General features: G+C 30.5%; 6 protein-coding genes and 1 pseudogene across 7 annotated transcripts in view; 2 read left to right on the top strand and 5 right to left on the bottom strand.

Annotated features, from left to right (window-relative positions):
* Positions 1 to 9,838, bottom strand: part of LOC126667604 (mediator of RNA polymerase II transcription subunit 20a-like) — a 69,668-nt gene extending 59,830 nt beyond the window's left edge. For both annotated transcript variants that reach the window (XM_056104757.1, XM_050360611.2), the window contains exon 1: positions 9,829 to 9,838. The gene's annotated coding sequence lies outside the window, so the exon portion shown is untranslated. The remainder of the gene's footprint in view (positions 1 to 9,828) is intronic.
* On the bottom strand, positions 179 to 1,793 carry LOC126667601 (heavy metal-associated isoprenylated plant protein 35-like). Its single transcript, XM_050360607.2, has 3 exons — positions 1,479 to 1,793; positions 1,322 to 1,406; positions 179 to 1,210 (listed from the first exon to the last, which is right to left on the bottom strand). The coding sequence occupies exons 1-3, from the start codon at positions 1,674 to 1,676 to the stop codon at positions 531 to 533; spliced, it is 963 nt and encodes a 320-aa protein (XP_050216564.1). The 5' UTR covers positions 1,677 to 1,793; the 3' UTR covers positions 179 to 530.
* LOC126667606 (olee1-like protein) lies at positions 4,564 to 5,793 on the bottom strand. The gene is made up of 2 exons (XM_050360613.2): positions 5,602 to 5,793; positions 4,564 to 5,102 (listed from the first exon to the last, which is right to left on the bottom strand). Exons 1-2 carry the CDS (start codon positions 5,762 to 5,764, stop codon positions 4,756 to 4,758), a joined length of 510 nt encoding a protein of 169 aa, XP_050216570.1. The 5' UTR covers positions 5,765 to 5,793; the 3' UTR covers positions 4,564 to 4,755.
* LOC126667607 (uncharacterized) lies at positions 6,398 to 7,577 on the top strand. The gene is made up of 2 exons (XM_050360614.2): positions 6,398 to 6,913; positions 7,258 to 7,577. The coding sequence occupies exons 1-2, from the start codon at positions 6,528 to 6,530 to the stop codon at positions 7,307 to 7,309; spliced, it is 438 nt and encodes a 145-aa protein (XP_050216571.1). The 5' UTR covers positions 6,398 to 6,527; the 3' UTR covers positions 7,310 to 7,577.
* On the top strand, positions 9,214 to 10,322 carry LOC126667605 (protein AGENET DOMAIN (AGD)-CONTAINING P1-like). Its single transcript, XM_050360612.2, has 2 exons — positions 9,214 to 9,790; positions 10,082 to 10,322. The coding sequence occupies exons 1-2, from the start codon at positions 9,261 to 9,263 to the stop codon at positions 10,131 to 10,133; spliced, it is 582 nt and encodes a 193-aa protein (XP_050216569.1). The 5' UTR covers positions 9,214 to 9,260; the 3' UTR covers positions 10,134 to 10,322.
* Positions 10,323 to 10,513: 191 nt separating this feature from the next.
* Positions 10,514 to 11,827, bottom strand: LOC126670087 (major allergen Pru ar 1-like; annotated as a pseudogene).
* A 1,405-nt stretch (positions 11,828 to 13,232) lies between these two features.
* Positions 13,233 to 14,490, bottom strand: LOC126669761 (major allergen Pru ar 1-like). Its single transcript, XM_050363310.2, has 2 exons — positions 14,105 to 14,490; positions 13,233 to 13,640 (listed from the first exon to the last, which is right to left on the bottom strand). Exons 1-2 carry the CDS (start codon positions 14,286 to 14,288, stop codon positions 13,342 to 13,344), a joined length of 483 nt encoding a protein of 160 aa, XP_050219267.1. The 5' UTR covers positions 14,289 to 14,490; the 3' UTR covers positions 13,233 to 13,341.
* Positions 14,491 to 16,581: the final 2,091 nt, after the last annotated feature.

Here is a 16,581-nt window from a genome sequence, read left to right as displayed (position 1 = left end):
TTAAAACTTAACTTAATTTTTTTATGTTCAAACACCAAATCCAACCGGAAAACTGATTTGTTTTAATAATATCAAGCTCAACCTAACCAAATTTGTGCGGTTCGGTTTTTTGGTTTATTCGTATTTTGCACACCCCTATTCATGATTAGAAAAGCAGACTTTCTTGGAAACTTTAAAGTTAGGAAGGCTTTCCAGGAAAACATTTTTCAGCCTTTTAACGTCCCTACTTGGAACAAGTTCTATAGATAATGCATGTTACAGCAGGAGTGATAATTTCAAAAATGGAAGGCTGAGATACATAGTTGTAGAATACAAGTAATTCTTTTATAGGATTGAATAGAAGGCGGTTTGTGTTATCGGCTTGCTTAGAAGTGGAACGCAGAATCAATTCCTCCGGCACTAACAAGCTTAGAATCTCATTCTCCCCTGAAACATATTTTCACATGCTTAATAGGAAATATTACTGCCACCAGATTCTATTATTTTAGTCTCCACAAGCTCTCTTCTGTTACACATCACCTTTTGGCCTTTCATACTATGCTACATGCATTTGGATTTTCATCGCTGAAGATGGATGTGATGCTTCCATTACTAGAATTTTCATGATAATTGTCACTGTAATGGCTCATCCGATTATGAGCTGTATACCGTGGTGGAGACCGGATATGCTCGTATTCAGTGACATATGGTGATGGTCTGTATGTGTTGTAGCTATGAGTCACATAAATTGGCTGTGATGGCTCCGGCGGAAGTCCTTGGCCATTAGGGTATCTGTTCCATTGACCGACATGACTATGACCATATCCGTATCTGTAACCGTAATCAGGTGGGTGATGGTATATTAGATGAACCTCGCCTACGTCTTTAGGATGGGGATTTTGTGGAGGCTGGTTTGCGTTGGTCTCCGCCGCTACAGATGATGGTGTCGGTTTTTCCTCGGGCGGTGGATTTTCGGGTTGTGGTGGGTCTTTTGGTGGCTCTGCAGGTGGTGCTGCTTCAGCTTGTGGGGTTTCTGCTGGGGTAGGGTTAGCTTCTTCAGCAGCTGGTGGTGGTGCACCTCCTTCAGGTGCTGGCTCTGGTGGCTCGGTGTGAGAACATATAGTAGCTATCTTTCTAGTTTTTCTAATGGCCTTCACTATTTTCTCTGGATCTGCCCATCCAATTATTGTCAACTTCTGCTGGGGGAAATCAATGTAGAGATCATATATACCTGTCAAGAATGGTAATAAAGTCACTACTTCAGAAATTTAGGTACGTTCAGAAATTGAAGCCGAATGAAATCGATTATCTATTTGCGTTACTTACTAATTGCGTTGCTTACCATTGATGCCATGCAATGCTTTCTTGATCTTCTGCACACACCCATTACAGTCCATTCGGACTTGTATCTCGGTGACTTTAGGCTTCTGCATTTGAGAAGAAACCGCAATTAGATGCTTACGAATACAATACAAGATAACCTATGGAGGAATTCATACCTCTAATTCTGGAATCATTGGAGAATGACGAAGAAAATAGACCGGCAAGAAGTCTCGAGAGTCGAGGGTATGAAAAAAGAATCGATAGGTGGCATTTATTAGTAAATGAGGGAGGGAATATTTGAAAGAGAGAAAAGTATGGGACATGGAAGGAATCTCCTTTTCATCTCTAAAGAAAAAAGGAAGGAGATCGATCATATGGCAGTATTAGGTGGTTTAATAATTATAACCAATCAACAAGTCATTGTCAAGTCATGATTTAGAGGCTGTGCCTTGAAGAAAAGGGTCGGTGTTTTTATAAGAAACTTTGTGGTGAGCCAAGGGAATTTTTTGCTTTAGCATGGATGGATATGTCCATTTCTATAATTGAAGAGTTTATGTATCCAAAACCGACCATTGATTTTTTTTTTAAATGATAAGGTAGAGCAGTAGATTATGTTGTATTGATGGTTTCATGGTTCAGTCAAAACATATCTAGTTAGCTTTTGGGACATCCTCTATTGAGTTCTTTTGTCACAAGTAAAGCTGATCTTTAGCTAGTAAAAATGACAAACAAATAAAGAGTGGTTAAGAAATAAAATGTAATTTTCTTTTAAAAAATGAAATAAGATGTATCGGTGGCTAGGCTTATTGAAATACGTTCAAGTTTGAGTTTCATTTGATTTAAAATTCAAAATTCAAAATTTAGCTTGAATTTGATTGTGTTTTTTTTGGTATATAGTACATGAGATATCGTTAATGAGTTCAAATTATGGGATAACATCAAATTTTAAATGGTTACATACATGAGTATAGTTTGAACGTATTACGTTATTGGCTTAATTCCTTAAAAAATTCTCATCTTGCATTTTTTCTTCGTTTATATCCGACCTTGTAAAAACACCATTTGCACCTAATTTTAGATTTTTATGTTTCATCCCTATCCAAAAGCATTAAATTGTACTCTTTTCATTTGAAAATTTAAAACATACTTTTCTATTTTAAAAAATACAAATAAATTTTTAAACTTAAAAAATAATCAAATACATCCAAATAATTAATTAATTTTTTTAATTTTATAAAATAATAAAAAACTAAAACAATTTAGTATTATTTTTAAATTTTTTGTTGGAAATATTTTTAAAAAATTAAAAAATTAAAAACAAATTCGGAAATATTTTTTTAAAAAATTAAAAAAATTATTATTATTTTTAATTTTTTGAATAATATTTTTGTACTATTAATAACATTAATATCTAATTAGTATACGAGTTAAAAATGAAGGATTGTTTTAAACTCTTTTTCAAATAAAAAGAGTACATTTTAATACTTTTGGGTAGAGATGAAACATAAAAACTCAAAATTGGATACAAATGTTGTTTTTGCAAGGTCATGGTATAAATGAAAAAAAAATGGAAGGTGGGGTTTTTTAAGGAATTAAGCCTACTTTATTTAAGTCAAAAGAATGCCTTAACAACTCAAATACGTGCTAAAAATAATGGAGTTTAAGTTTAGAGTTCGAATACGATAGATTATTGAAAATCGAATTTGATTCTCATATTTGTATCAAAAATTTAAATTCAAGTTTAGTATAAAAAGAGATATTATAGATATACATTATTATATAAGATATATATAATTAAATTAATGTCCGAGTCCGATTAGGCAGTTGATTCGACTAGTTCGAACTAAAATTTGATTAATATTTAGTTGATTTTAATATTTTTTTCCAAATAAATATCAATAATTAGCGAGTTTTTGATTTGAGCGGTTGTTTATGTGCCGTATGAGCTGTTTGCTAGGGTTGGAAAGCACAAACCCACCTTTCATAGTAGTCATAAAGATTGATGGAGATTGAACGAAGGGCAGATTCCCGATTTTGGTGTGCTTAAAAAATAGTGCCAATAAAGTCCGTCCAATTGCTTCATTTATTCATTTTACTCCCTCCGTCCCACTTTAAAACTCTCATTTGACTTTACACACAGATTAAGAAAACATTAATTATTCTTGTCTTTTCATGTTTTTTCATGTTTTGCCCCTATTAATGATAGTGGAATTTTCCATAGAACTCTTTTAAGATAACTAAAATAAGGGTAAAATGGGGTATTCAATGAAAAAATATTTTAAAAATAGCAATGGGACTTTTTAAATGGGACATCCCAAAATAGAATATGGGACTTCTTAAACGGGACGGAGGGAGTATTTCTTTAATTTGACGGTAGGGGAAATGGTAGAGTTAGGCTTGAACTCTTACAAGAAAAATCCTTAAAAATTTGGCTGGACCAGTAGGTTGCATATACACTTGAAAATATTCCTTTTAGAAAAATCAATGAAATTAGAAAAACTTTAAGGACAGTTTCATCCTTACATTTTTATCAATTTCTTTTTAATTATATGAACTAAAAAAAAGAATTGTCATGAATTGAGAGATTCATTTACAGCGCCTTGATTTTACTGTACATATATTATGTAATAATTTGGTAAACAATTCTATCAAGATAAATTTTGCAAATAGATCTTTTGAAATGAACATAGAATTTAGAGTAAATTATTAGTATTTTTAGAATATTTGATTAATATAAGTTAAGTATGTGTGGAGTTTATTCATCTAAAAAAATGAAAATGTTTAACGATTCAAATTAGATCTACGTAAATAAAGTAGAATTTTCATATCATATTCTCTCTCTGTATAATATAGTTAACATTTTAAAATTTGTTAGACATGCTGATTATACAAATTGTCTACTGTTAACCTATTTAACTCCAAAAAAACCCAAAACACAAAGAATCTATAAAATTCTTGAACAATCTCCAAGAAACAGTTAATAAAAACAGATCAGAGAATGTAATTGGATATTCTACAAGAACCATTCTAAAAGTACTAATTTAATTTGTTCCCAATACTACAAACTCAAGTCATTTTCTTGCTTAAAGATCCATCCCTCAACCAAAAGCTAAGTTGTATGGTCATTTGATTGAATCAACGGCTTGGTTCCGGAATTATGAACATGAAAAACTGTAAATAACATTGTTTTACCATATATTTGTATTTAAGTATTCCGTTTTTCTGTATTTGTGTTCGTGCATATACTGAAAGAAACATACGTAATTCAAAAGTTTTAATTTCTTGAAAATTTTCTCAAAAACAACAAAAGAAAAGCACCCGAATTACATTCACTTGAACAAAATAACAAACTCTTCACCAAGAAAATCGAAATTGCTGTTCTTGCGGATTTACAATAACAAATATTAAAAAATAAGATAGTTTATTTAATTAAAAAACAATGAACACTTAGGCTCATGGCATAACGCCATGGGCATTGAATCCCATATCTCTGAGAACTCCAATGCATTCAGGCAGAGCTTGCTTCTTCATGAATCCGATAGGGTTAGCGGCCCGAACCGAACTAGCAATGCCATTGTTACTTGTGAGAGTAATTTGAGCTGCTTTCTTGGCCCATGGATCTTTCTTTATTTCATTACAATCAGCATCCGGAGAACTCAACAGTGTAATCTTGCAAATCTCCTCCTCATGATCCCCGACCACCGGAATTTGGTATGCTCCGGTGGCGTCAGTTTCTGCTTCGGCACTAAAAGTTATAGCTCCGCCTTCTCGCTCCATGCACTCCAACCGCACTTTGGCGCCTGGCATATAAAATATTAATAGTCGAATCATATTTGACAATATCATAAATCTAATAGTTTTAGTTAATAAAAGCTAATTGTAAATTAAATCACGAATTTTAGCGTGATTTGCAATTAGAAAAATTATTGCACGCAACCGTTGCGCCATGTCATTTGTGCAACAAACCAATGATGCGTTAGCCATGTGGAAAAATTCATAATAAAAAAATTAAGTAATAAATGAAAGATTCCCTATCGCAAATTCTCATTGGCTTGTTGTAATTATGACATGGCACAACCAATGCATGGGATAAACACTCTTGCAATTATAACACAAATTTTAAAACTTGACAATATCAATTATCAATTTTCATTTTTTTACAAATTGGAACATTGATCAATCATACAACAACAAAAATGCTGATGTAACTGTATATTATAATGCCCACGTTATTTTTCTTTAGCTCGGCATTTTGATTTGTCAACGAATAAAAGTTGGTGAGTTTGGTTATGAATATACCTTTTAGATACGTAGTGAGCTTGGTTATGAATTGGATACGGCAAGTGTCGCAATAAATTTTCCCCTCTACGACGAAGTGAGAATTTCCATAGGCTAATCCAAGGAAAGACAAGAAACAAATAGCAGATGCTAGGAAGATTATATTGTTAATAGATTTGGCCATTTTTTTTTCTTTTGTTGTTGAGAATTGAAATAAAGGAATTTGATTTATAAAGGGAAAATATTAATGATTTGTGAGGCTGTTATTTATTTATTGATGATATATGGTTGTAAAACAGTTTTTTTACCCTATTTTTCCTCTCTTTCAAATGTTGAAAAAAAAACATTAGAATTAACTAGAAATAATCTTACTAAATATAGGTAAAGCTAGGAGGAATTAAAGGAAGTAAATGACCAATGACTCGGGTGGTTTTCACGCCCCCTTAACTTTCAAAATATATCCAAATTAATCAAGAAATTTATTATATATTACGATTTGGCCCTTCCAACTTGCAAATGTTATTTTTCCATATGTAATGCATATTGCGATTTAGCTTCTAATACAACAATTCTCTATAATAAAGCAAATCCCGCACATTTATATTTCCAAATTGCAACTCAATGGAAAACAAATAAAAGGAAGGAAAATTTAATTATGCTGAGTCAGCATTAATAAGTTGGCGGGAAAACTAATTCACAAGCAAAAGTAACTAACAAGAAGCAAGAAAAACACACGTGTCAACCATCCATCTTAATACTATCAATCTGATGGCTATTACAACCCCTGAATGTATATATCAGTTGGTTAAGGGTTCAAGATCAACAATGGAAAAAGCTTAATTTTCACTTCATTTCTTGGAGAAAACCCTAAACCCTAATTTTTTCCCCTTCAAAATCCCATAATATCCCAATAGTTTCTTTCTTTATTTCTTCAACTTTTCAAGAAAATGAATTATCCACACCAGATCTATCACCAGAATGATACGATTGAGATAAACGTAGACGATGAAGTATACTGCCCAGCAACAATTCTTGAAGCAGTCGGAGAAGACCACCAGTACTACAGAGTACAGTACCTTGCACTGCCAATGACCGAGAAAGTTCACATAGCCGATATGAGGCCTACTCCGCCGGAGTTGAACGATAGGTTATTTCTGGAGAATGATATGGTGGATGCTTATTATTACGGTAATTGGCTGCGTGGCTGGCTTGCAGGAAACGGAGCTGGTCCTAATAAGTACACTGTGATTCTTTATAATGATTTAGTACTGGATACTAATCGGATCAGGTTTCATTCTCAGTGGTCTCCCCTCCCCGATTTTGATATTCCGTGGTATGTTTTCTGATTTCTCGCGTTCTTTTATTTGATTTCTTTTTGATTCTTGATTTGTTGCTCTGAGTTATTTAGTATCTCAGATGTTCTTGGATCTTTAATTTCAAGAAATGTATTACCGAGAGAGTTCATTGTTTAATTAGATTCTTTAAAATAAATTATGTTTTGGGGGGAATTAACATATTGAGTTCTTTTTCTTGATGGTGTTTTGAAATGATTATTAGAGGTATTATAGTACTTTTGAATAGTTTTTTGAATGACTCATGTAATTAATTGGGTACAAAAAAACTGGGTGATAAGATTAAGAACATCAAATTTATTTATTTATCGATTATGTTTTGCAGGCACAGAATGAATGATCGTTTACCGGATCTAATCGTTCGCAATATGTCGTAAGGAAACGGTCGATGATTCTGCAACTGAATTGCATTTCGGCGCTATATTAGAAATGTATTTGGGAATTGTATGAGTAGTGCTTTAAGGCTCATTATATAATTACTGGCATAAAAACCCTAATTTTAATATGGTATTAATATAGATCGACTGTTAAGTATGGATGGTTTAATTCATAAAAAAAGTATGGATAGTTTAGGTATGAAATTGTGTTATGACACCTTTGAAATTGCATTTAATTAGTGGTTATGTGATTAGTACTTTTTATTAATGGTATACTATGGAGTAAAATGATTTGGTTATTCTACAATATCTTTGTTCTTTTAACACATTATGTATTATTAAATTAAGTACATACATAAACTTCAAGTTGGTAAAGCGTTCTATTGTCTTAGTGAGGTCGCGGGTTCGAACCGTACTCATATATGGAGCTGTTTAAAACTTGGAGATATAATTTTGGGAAATGATTATTAGAGGTCCTCCTCTAATAATGATAAAGATGTCAGAGTATGTAGTATTAAAGTACGTCCTTAATTTAGTTTCGACTTTTATAGATTAAATTTTAATATGCAAACCGTAAATGTAATTGGTGGAAATAGTGGTTAGAAAATCCTATCTGATAACTATTTTTGCAATATTCACCATTTCCGTTTAAAATATTTCACTTAAAATTGTTGAAGATTTATTCATTCATATCCAACATTTCATATATGAGAATTTAGCCTTTAACTTTTTTTTTGGGACACATGGCGCGAACCCATTACATCTATACTATATATAAAAGCACGGATGGGGGGGGAGACAGACAAATTTACTGAATAATCCTTTTCAGTTTACTACTAAATAAAGGTTTTATAGTCATTAACTAATTAGTTATTTAATTAATCACTATTATAATTAAAGTTCTAATTAGAATAGATAGTTAAATTATCTCCAATTTAATTTTTAGTATGTAATCCTAATACAATTACTATTGTGAGTTCCTAATCTTAATACAATTGAAATTAAACAATCTTAATACAATTGAAATTAAACGATCTTAATACAATTACTATTGTGAGTTCCCAATCTTAATACAATTACAATTATGAGTTCATAATCCTAATACGCCATTATTATTTCAACTTTCTTTATGTTGCAAACTATGCAACTTTGGGTTGTAAGGGAAAGGCTTAATTATTTAAAAACCACCCACCTTATAATTTTTTTTCATTTATACCATGACCTAGAAAAATTTTCAATTGTACTCTATTTTTATTTTTTATGTTTCATCTCTACCCTAATGAGTTGAACTGACTTAATTTTCTTTTAAAAAAGAGTTTAAATTAGTCCTTCATTTTTAACCTATATTCTAATAAAATGTTAATGTTAATCATTTATGTATTTTGTTTTAAATATTTTCATCTTCAAATTAATTAAATAATCAAAAAAATTTACTCTTGGGGTACAAACGAAACATAAAAATCGAAAATAGGGTACAATTGAAAATTTTCCTAAATCGTGGTATAAATGAAAAAAATTACAAGGTAAGTGGTTTTTAAGTAATTAGGCCTAAGGAAAAAATATAAGCTTTTTTGCCCTCAATAAAAAAGCCGTTCTATAATTCAAAAATCCTCTTTTTTTCTTTATGGTGCAACGTGATTAATTTAAATTATAACTTCTTACAACGAATGCGTATATTAAATCAAAAATTATAATATTAATAGAAAATAATATACTATTTATTTTTAATATTTTTATAATACATAATTAAGGAGTAGTAAAATATAGATTGACGAGTCACATTACGAGTCACGTGTGAAATACGTAAAGCGACACTGCCAAACACAATTCTTGATAACGGTTTTTTTTGTTCTACAAATAAACTTCCAGCAACTAACAAAGACGCAAGAAAAGCACACGTGTCGACCATCCATCTTAATACAATCAATCTGATGGCTATTAGAACCGTTGAATGTATATATCAGTTGGTTCTTCGCTTAAGCAGGTTCAAGATCAAGAAAATTTTCAAGGCAGTGACCACAGTTTCAAGATTAAGATAAACCCTAATTTGTATTTCTTGAACATCCCATTAATTCTTCAACTTTTCAAGAAAATGAATGATCCTTATCCCCACCAATTCTATCACCAGAATGATACGATTGAGATAAACGTAGACGATGAAGTATTCTTCCCAGCAAGAATTGTTGAAGCAGTCGGAGAAGATCACCAGCACTACACAGTACAGTACCTTTCACTGCCGGTGACCGAGAAAGTTCACATAGCCAACATGAGGCCTACTCCGCCGGAGTTGAATGACAGGGTATTTCTGGATAATGATATGGTGGATGCTTATGTTCAGGGTAATTGGCTGTTGGGCTGGCTTGTTGGAAACGGAGGTCCTAATGGTTACACTGTGTTTCTTTATAATGATTTCGTAACGCATACTAATCGGATCAGGTTTCATTCTCAGTGGTTTCCCCGTCCCGATTTCGACATTCCATTGTACGTTTTCTGATTTCTCGCCTTCTTTTAGTATCTCAGAGATTCTTGGGTATTTTCAAGAATGTTTAATTAATTAGATTCTTTAGAATAATTTATGTTTTGGTTGTTCTTTACAGATTTTTAAACAAGAAAATGAATTTAGTCATAGTATATCGTATCAAGATTACATATGTAGTAATTAGTAGTTCTGAATGGTTTCTTTCTTGAAAGATACATACAATTGGTTACAAAAAAACTGGGTGATGAGATGAAGAACTTCAAATTTATTTAGTCAATTATTATGTTTTGCAGGAACAGTTTGAATGATTGTTTGCCGGATCTAGTCGTTCGCAATATGTCGTAAGGAAACGGTGGATAATTCTGCAACTGAACCGCAATTCGGCGGTGATATTAGAAATGGTAGGAGCTGTAGGTTGGCTGATGAGTATGGAAACAGTTAGGCATGAAATCAGTAGAGTATGTGATCAGTACTTCTTATTAATGGTTTACTGTGGAATAAAATGATTTGGTTATTGTATAGTATAATTGAGCTAATGGATAAAAATTACTAATCGATAAAAATAAAATTAATTTTGGTATTAATTGCTTATTCCGTACAAATTCCGATGGCAAATTGATATTTAAGTCAAAACCAAAATAAACAAAAACAATAAAGAATAGCTTCTATTTCCATTTTTTGGAAGTAATGATGAATAGTTGTAGAAGTGCATAAAAAGCTTATAATTAAGCATATCAAGCATAGACTTGAGGGTTATACAAGAGGTAAGCTTCAACAACTTTAAATATTCCGACAGCTTTGGCCTTGCCATCTTCAATATTTTCTTCTTGAAAAGTAAAATCTCCAATTGTAATATAGTTGCTTGTGATTTACAAATGGATCCTCCATCATTTGCTGCCTCAAATTTGACCTCATAAGCAATAGATTGAAGCTTATTCCCAAGTGGGCCTCCTTCAATTAGAGTATATTTGCATACAAGCTTGTCTTTGTCTAGCTCCTCAATTCTGTTCTTCATGTACTTGAATTCACTAGCTGCATGTATAAACCTCAAAATCAACAAACTATAAAGAGAAATCTAAAGATATTAAATTTATGCATCACTTAACTTTTATTTTATTGCATTTTGGTCATATTTTATTTTAATTTAGACATTGAACTTCAAAATTATTAACATTGAGATTTTTTTTAATGATTTGAAGCCAACTTATGTCTCCCTGTCAATCAAATCTAACCATGTCATTGTGCAACAACTTTTTTTTTTATACTAAAAAAAGTCACTAGAAAATTGTAATACATGTTATTAGCTCTTGCCACAAATCAATTCCGAACTAAACCGGATAAAAACCAGCACCAGTCAAACTCGGCCTGAAACCACATGCCAGACAGTTTCAGACCGATTCTGTATTTTTTGAAATAGAAACTGTCGGTTTCATTTCAGAATCAACAATTCCATTTAAAATAAGCGATTCTTGTTCAAAACTAGATTTAAAAGTAATTTTTTTTGTCCGTACACCTCATTCAACCCATGTGCGTGTACGTAATTTTAGTGCATGTGTACTTTTTGTGATAAATGGCTACATATGTCATAGATGTGACTATTCATCATATTTTTATAACGTGATCACATAAATTTAATGCGTCATAAAAGTATTAAATCATTTAGTTCGTTTATAATTTTAAACTTTTATTTTCAAATTGAAACAAATTAAAGCTCCATAATCAAAATAAAATAGAATGAATCTTTGTTAGTGCAAAAATCTAATGTTCAAATAAAAATATGAGCGAGTAGGTGCTAAACTAACTTGGAGTGAAGTTGACTTGTTCAATGGTAGCACAACCATCACCACCTTGAATTACATCAACACTTTCAATGAACTGAGGCAACAGTTTTGGAATTAAAATGTTGGAATCAAGAATTAAAGCCTTAAACATACGCGACGGAGCCACCGGGGAGTTGAATTCTTGTGTGAAAGTTGATACACCCATTATAATAATATTCTTGATCAAATACTATATATTGATTTTTAACAAATTTTGAATAGAAGAAGATTTATTAATGAAATACTGGTTTTTATAGTTTGCATGAAGCTGATTTATATACATATTTGTGTAGAAAAGGAATCAGTAATTGTAAAGAATGAGATTTTGGAATTCTACCTAGAAAATTCTAAGTTAGTAATTCAATTTTCTTTTCTTGGCTGCTACACTTTAATTTGTTTCAAACTTCAAATGTTGCATGCTTGAAAAGCTGATTTATCAATGAGATAGAACACCAAGATTATGTGTTCACACATGGGCGGCTTCACAGCTACGAGGGTTCAAGACCATGGGTATGGGCTTATGGGCTAATGTCTTTTCGAATCAACATGAAGTTGGAATTACATAATGGGCTTAATCTATGTCTTATGGCCATTTTATTTAATTTATTAAAAAAATAAAGGATAACCACAAAATTATCTAATATTTAATTTTTAAAAATATATATTCTATTTCCAAAAAAATTATATTTCTTTTTGTCTGTTAGAAGTACATGGAAAATACATATAAAATACTTCAAAGATATACTGCTCATACATCTCTAATTCATTCATGAAAATGGAGCTTATAAAGTGGATTTTTAGGTATAAAGTAAAAAATATATAACATTAAAAATGATTCTTTTTTAGAACATAAAGTTTTAAGTTGTTTAACTGGTTTTCAATTATTTTTGTTATTTTTCCATTTTTTTTAAAAAGATAAGATAAAATAAAAATAATTAACTAAAAAACTTATAGAATACAATGTTTAAAGAGAAACTATATATAGGATTAATCGGATATAATTGAAGAGCGACAACTTAGAGGCGACCGTTTGTCAGGATATGCATTCGGTTCAAACCAAATTGAATTAAATTTTTACTGTTTTTAAAATTAAACCAAAAATAAAAATTAAAAAATTTTCAAATCAAACCGAACAATTCATTTTAATTATTTTTCTTGATTTAATTCGGTTTGTACTAAAACTTAACCAATCTTTAATATTTGAAATCAAATCAAATCAAATAAGCAATTTTTTTAATAATATCAAACCGAATTTTATAGTTATTCATTTGAATTTGATTTTTGCACACCCTTAACCGTCCACCTTTCCTCCTTCCCTAATTTCAACAATTATTCCCTTTGGTTTTACATTTCACAAGTACTAACGTTTTCAAATGCATTTAAAGAGAAATTTTTAGGTAGACTCAGTCCACCACGTCATCCGTAAACTAAGCCTATCACATAATGACACGTCATTAAAATGATGGCAATCTTGTAATATTACTATTCAAATGTGTAAATAAGTAATACACGAATTTACAAGATTGTCATCATTTTAATGACATGTCATTATGTTATAGGCTTAGTTCACGGATGACATGGTGGACTCAGTCTACCTAAGAATCTCTCTTAAGATCAAATAAAATGAAAAAAAATTACAACCAACCCCCAAAAACATAAATGGCATATAAATCCTTATTTAAAACAAACCACAATAACAAGACAACAAGGAAAATTAAGAAAAAGTGATTAAATTAAGCATAAGCATTAGGGTTTTGAAGGAGATAAGCTTCAACAACTTTGTACATTCCAATAGCCTTTTCTTTCCCAGCCTTGACCTCCTCTTCACTAAGCACAATATCACCCTTTGTGTGGTAAGTACTCTTCATTTTATTAATGCTGCCCCCGTCTGCCCCGGCCACCAACTCCACTTCATACACAGCACTCTCCAGCCTCTCCAACAAACCATCACCTTCAACCATGCTGTATTTGTATGTATAATTCTCCACATCTAGTGTTTCTATTTTGTTCTTCACATACTTCACTTGGTGACCTGCCCAAAATTTTATTTACAATTTTATCGATATTAAATTAAAAACGAGAATATATTTAAAAAAAATGTGTTTATATCTCATTGAATTGTACATGTGAATAAGATTAGGGAGGCGATCGCCTCTCTCCGCCGGCCAGAGTACCAATAGAAGGTAGCTCAATTACGTACTAAGCGCCCCCTTATGAGGCAGTTGAATATTTGTTGGAATTGCTTTTTGATATATTTTTTTTAGAAAACAGCAAAATGAAATGTTGTTCGGCTAAATAATTTTTGGTTTCGCCACTCATCGTACAATTAATGGAACCATCCATTGTACAATGAATATAATTCACTTAAAATATGATATAATTACAATAAAAAAGAACTTATAAAATCATGATAAAATAATATATGTTGCAAAGATTTATCTCATGGAATTGTTTAGCATATAATTAAATGGCTGATTAATGAATGAGTATACATGCCTTGTTGGAAGTTGATCTGCCTGATGCTGCCAACTCCTCCATCACCTTCAACATATTGAATGCTTTGAACAACCTGCGGCATGAGCTTTGGGATAAGGTTGTTGGAGTCGAGTATTAAAGCCTTGAAGAGCCTTGCTGGTGGGATTGGAGATGTGTACTCATCACTGTAACAAAACACACCCATTATTATAATTAAGTATTGTTTATAGTAATTAACTTATCTACTAATCAATTAATTATACAGCTATAGCTAGATTAATAGGGGATTTTTTATGATCTTGGCTATGGAGATGACTAAATTTGCTATTTATAGACTGAAAAAAAATCATGAATTGCTGTGTTTATTATAATTAGAATTTGTTTCTTCTTAGCAGGAGGTTGTTTTTTGTCCTGAGAATATCGTTTCATTTTCAGATTTATAATTCCAATGATTAGAGATTTATGCATGTAAGTCTACAAACTACAAACAAAAATTGTACAGTAAATGGAATTTTATACCATCATTTGTATCAATTATTCCAAGGAGTCCATAATACAGATGCTAAGCAACTTAATCATAAAGGGTCTATATATTTATCAATAGATAGCAAAATTATTATTTTATAGATTTTTATAGATTTTTTCTATTAGGTCGTTTATAGATATAATTATTTAAATTATGTCATATCATTATATAATATTCTTTTTTATACTCCCTCCGTCCACAAAAGATAGGCTTCTTTTATTTACACACATATTAAGAAATTTAGTTTATTTAGTTAAAATAATACTAACTCCCTATAATACCCTTATTAAATAGTTAATGCATTCTTCTTTTCAATGCATTTTTATTGATTAATAATTCAAAATCACTCCTAAAACAAATATAAAATTACTTTTAATATTAAAACTATCAAAAAGCATTAATTATTGTTGTTATCAAAGTCATTATCACTTTAATTTAGTTGTCTAAAGCTAATTCAATTAAGGATATTTTAGACATTTATCTAATTAACTACTTTCTAAAAATAAAAACAAATTTATAATTTGGGACGTCTAAAATAGAAACAAGCCTATCTTATAATAATGCAGATTTAGAAACAATCATGTCTTTGACCCTGTATGCAGTCCGCTAAATGTTTCTTTAAATGAATTTATTAAGTTATAGTTGATTGAGATATCATTTTACTGTAGTTTAAGATAAAATTAAATAATTAATTTTTTCTGGTTATATACATATAAGCATATCCTAGAATTGGTAGAAGAATTCTTTAATTATGCTTTAAATTGTCATCGTTAGATATAAGTTTTAAGCATATTCCTGATGCTATTGGCATAAAAAGGTTAATTAAATTCAATAATATTTTTCTTTTGTTAATATTTGTCTTGTACAATTGGATAAATTCTGGGGAGTTAACTTTTTTAGTTCTCTCTACAATACAAAGAAATTGATGTTTTGGGATCAAAGTTTTTATCCCGTAAAAAAATCTATACGGCTCGAACAAAATTAATCTAGATGTAGAAAATTTAAACATGTCGTTTTATAGTTGGTTCCATTTAAAAAATTTATGAATCCTGTAATAAGAAAAAAATTAAATTCTTAAGTTAAAGAGTTCTAATTTATTAAAAAATTCTTTTTATATATTTATACCTTTGATCATTTTGTCAAATATATTTTTAACAAATAATTTAAATATTTGATCCGTCAATTTTATAAATTTAGATAAATATATTGAATCTTCAATTTAAATCTATTTGTAGATGCATAATCCACATTTTAAACTCATATAAGCCTTTCTAAACTGAAATTTAAAATCAATTGTGTAACTATTATTTAGAGAATCAAAAAATTATAAAAATAAATTATAAAAATAGATATATTTGAAGTTTGAATATAATTATTCCAATTAATAAAATTGACAATAGATATGCTATTAGTTAATAAATGTATTATAAATTGACTCATAAAGTTTTTTTTTATTAAGAATGATAAATTTAAAAAATATTAGCAAAAGTTACATTAGAATTTTAAATAGACAATATAATTAGAGATAAATATATTTTATTAAATGAACAGTTAAAACGGAGGGAGTAAATATTTGTTTCAGTGTTTTGAAAACCGGACCGGTTAAACCACGAACCGGTCAGTGCTCCGGTCTAAAACTGCAAAAAATCAGATTTTTTGGTTGAATCGGGTTGGACCGGTGGAAAATCGATGAACCAATTTTTTTAATTTTTTTTAAATTTATTAAACCAATTGAACCGAATATTGAACTAGTTCAACTAATTGAACCGGAAACCGGTGGCCGAACCGGTTCAGCCACCAGTTCGGTTTTTCAGCCACTGGTTTGTTTGCTTCAACTAAATTTTCGGCCACCAATTCGGTTTTTTAAGACACTGGTTTGTTTGCTTCAACTAAATTGGAAACTAGCAATAATGTAACTTAATTAACTTGCAGATCTTGCATTAATATCTTCTCCTACTTGAACGGCATCAAT

The sequence above is a fragment of the Mercurialis annua genome, linkage group LG2 (genome assembly GCF_937616625.2).
Source record: "Mercurialis annua linkage group LG2, ddMerAnnu1.2, whole genome shotgun sequence".
NCBI lineage: Eukaryota > Viridiplantae > Streptophyta > Magnoliopsida > Malpighiales > Euphorbiaceae > Mercurialis > Mercurialis annua.
Note: the sequence above shows the minus strand (reverse complement) of the source record. Positions and strands in the feature narration are given on the sequence as shown.

What these genes read in the sequence shown, in the direction of transcription:
- LOC126667601 (XM_050360607.2), bottom strand. Translation starts at nt 1,676, where the DNA reads ATGATCGATCTCCTTCCTTTTTTCTTTAGAGATGAAAAGGAGATTCCT. An exon ending in CAATGATTCCAGAATTAGAG is followed by an intron (nt 1,407 to 1,478) that starts GTATGAATTCCT and finishes TCTCAAATGCAG; the next exon opens with AAGCCTAAAGTCACCGAGAT. An exon ending in AGCATTGCATGGCATCAATG is followed by an intron (nt 1,211 to 1,321) that starts GTAAGCAACGCA and finishes CATTCTTGACAG; the next exon opens with GTATATATGATCTCTACATT.
- LOC126667606 (XM_050360613.2), bottom strand. Translation starts at nt 5,764, where the DNA reads ATGGCCAAATCTATTAACAATATAATCTTCCTAGCATCTGCTATTTGT. An exon ending in GCTCACTACGTATCTAAAAG is followed by an intron (nt 5,103 to 5,601) that starts GTATATTCATAA and finishes TTTATATGCCAG; the next exon opens with GCGCCAAAGTGCGGTTGGAG.
- LOC126667607 (XM_050360614.2), top strand. Translation starts at nt 6,528, where the DNA reads ATGAATTATCCACACCAGATCTATCACCAGAATGATACGATTGAGATA. An exon ending in CCCGATTTTGATATTCCGTG is followed by an intron (nt 6,914 to 7,257) that starts GTATGTTTTCTG and finishes TATGTTTTGCAG; the next exon opens with GCACAGAATGAATGATCGTT.
- LOC126667605 (XM_050360612.2), top strand. Translation starts at nt 9,261, where the DNA reads ATGTATATATCAGTTGGTTCTTCGCTTAAGCAGGTTCAAGATCAAGAA. An exon ending in CCCGATTTCGACATTCCATT is followed by an intron (nt 9,791 to 10,081) that starts GTACGTTTTCTG and finishes TATGTTTTGCAG; the next exon opens with GAACAGTTTGAATGATTGTT.
- LOC126669761 (XM_050363310.2), bottom strand. Translation starts at nt 14,288, where the DNA reads ATGGGTGTGTTTTGTTACAGTGATGAGTACACATCTCCAATCCCACCA. An exon ending in GCAGATCAACTTCCAACAAG is followed by an intron (nt 13,641 to 14,104) that starts GCATGTATACTC and finishes AATTTTGGGCAG; the next exon opens with GTCACCAAGTGAAGTATGTG.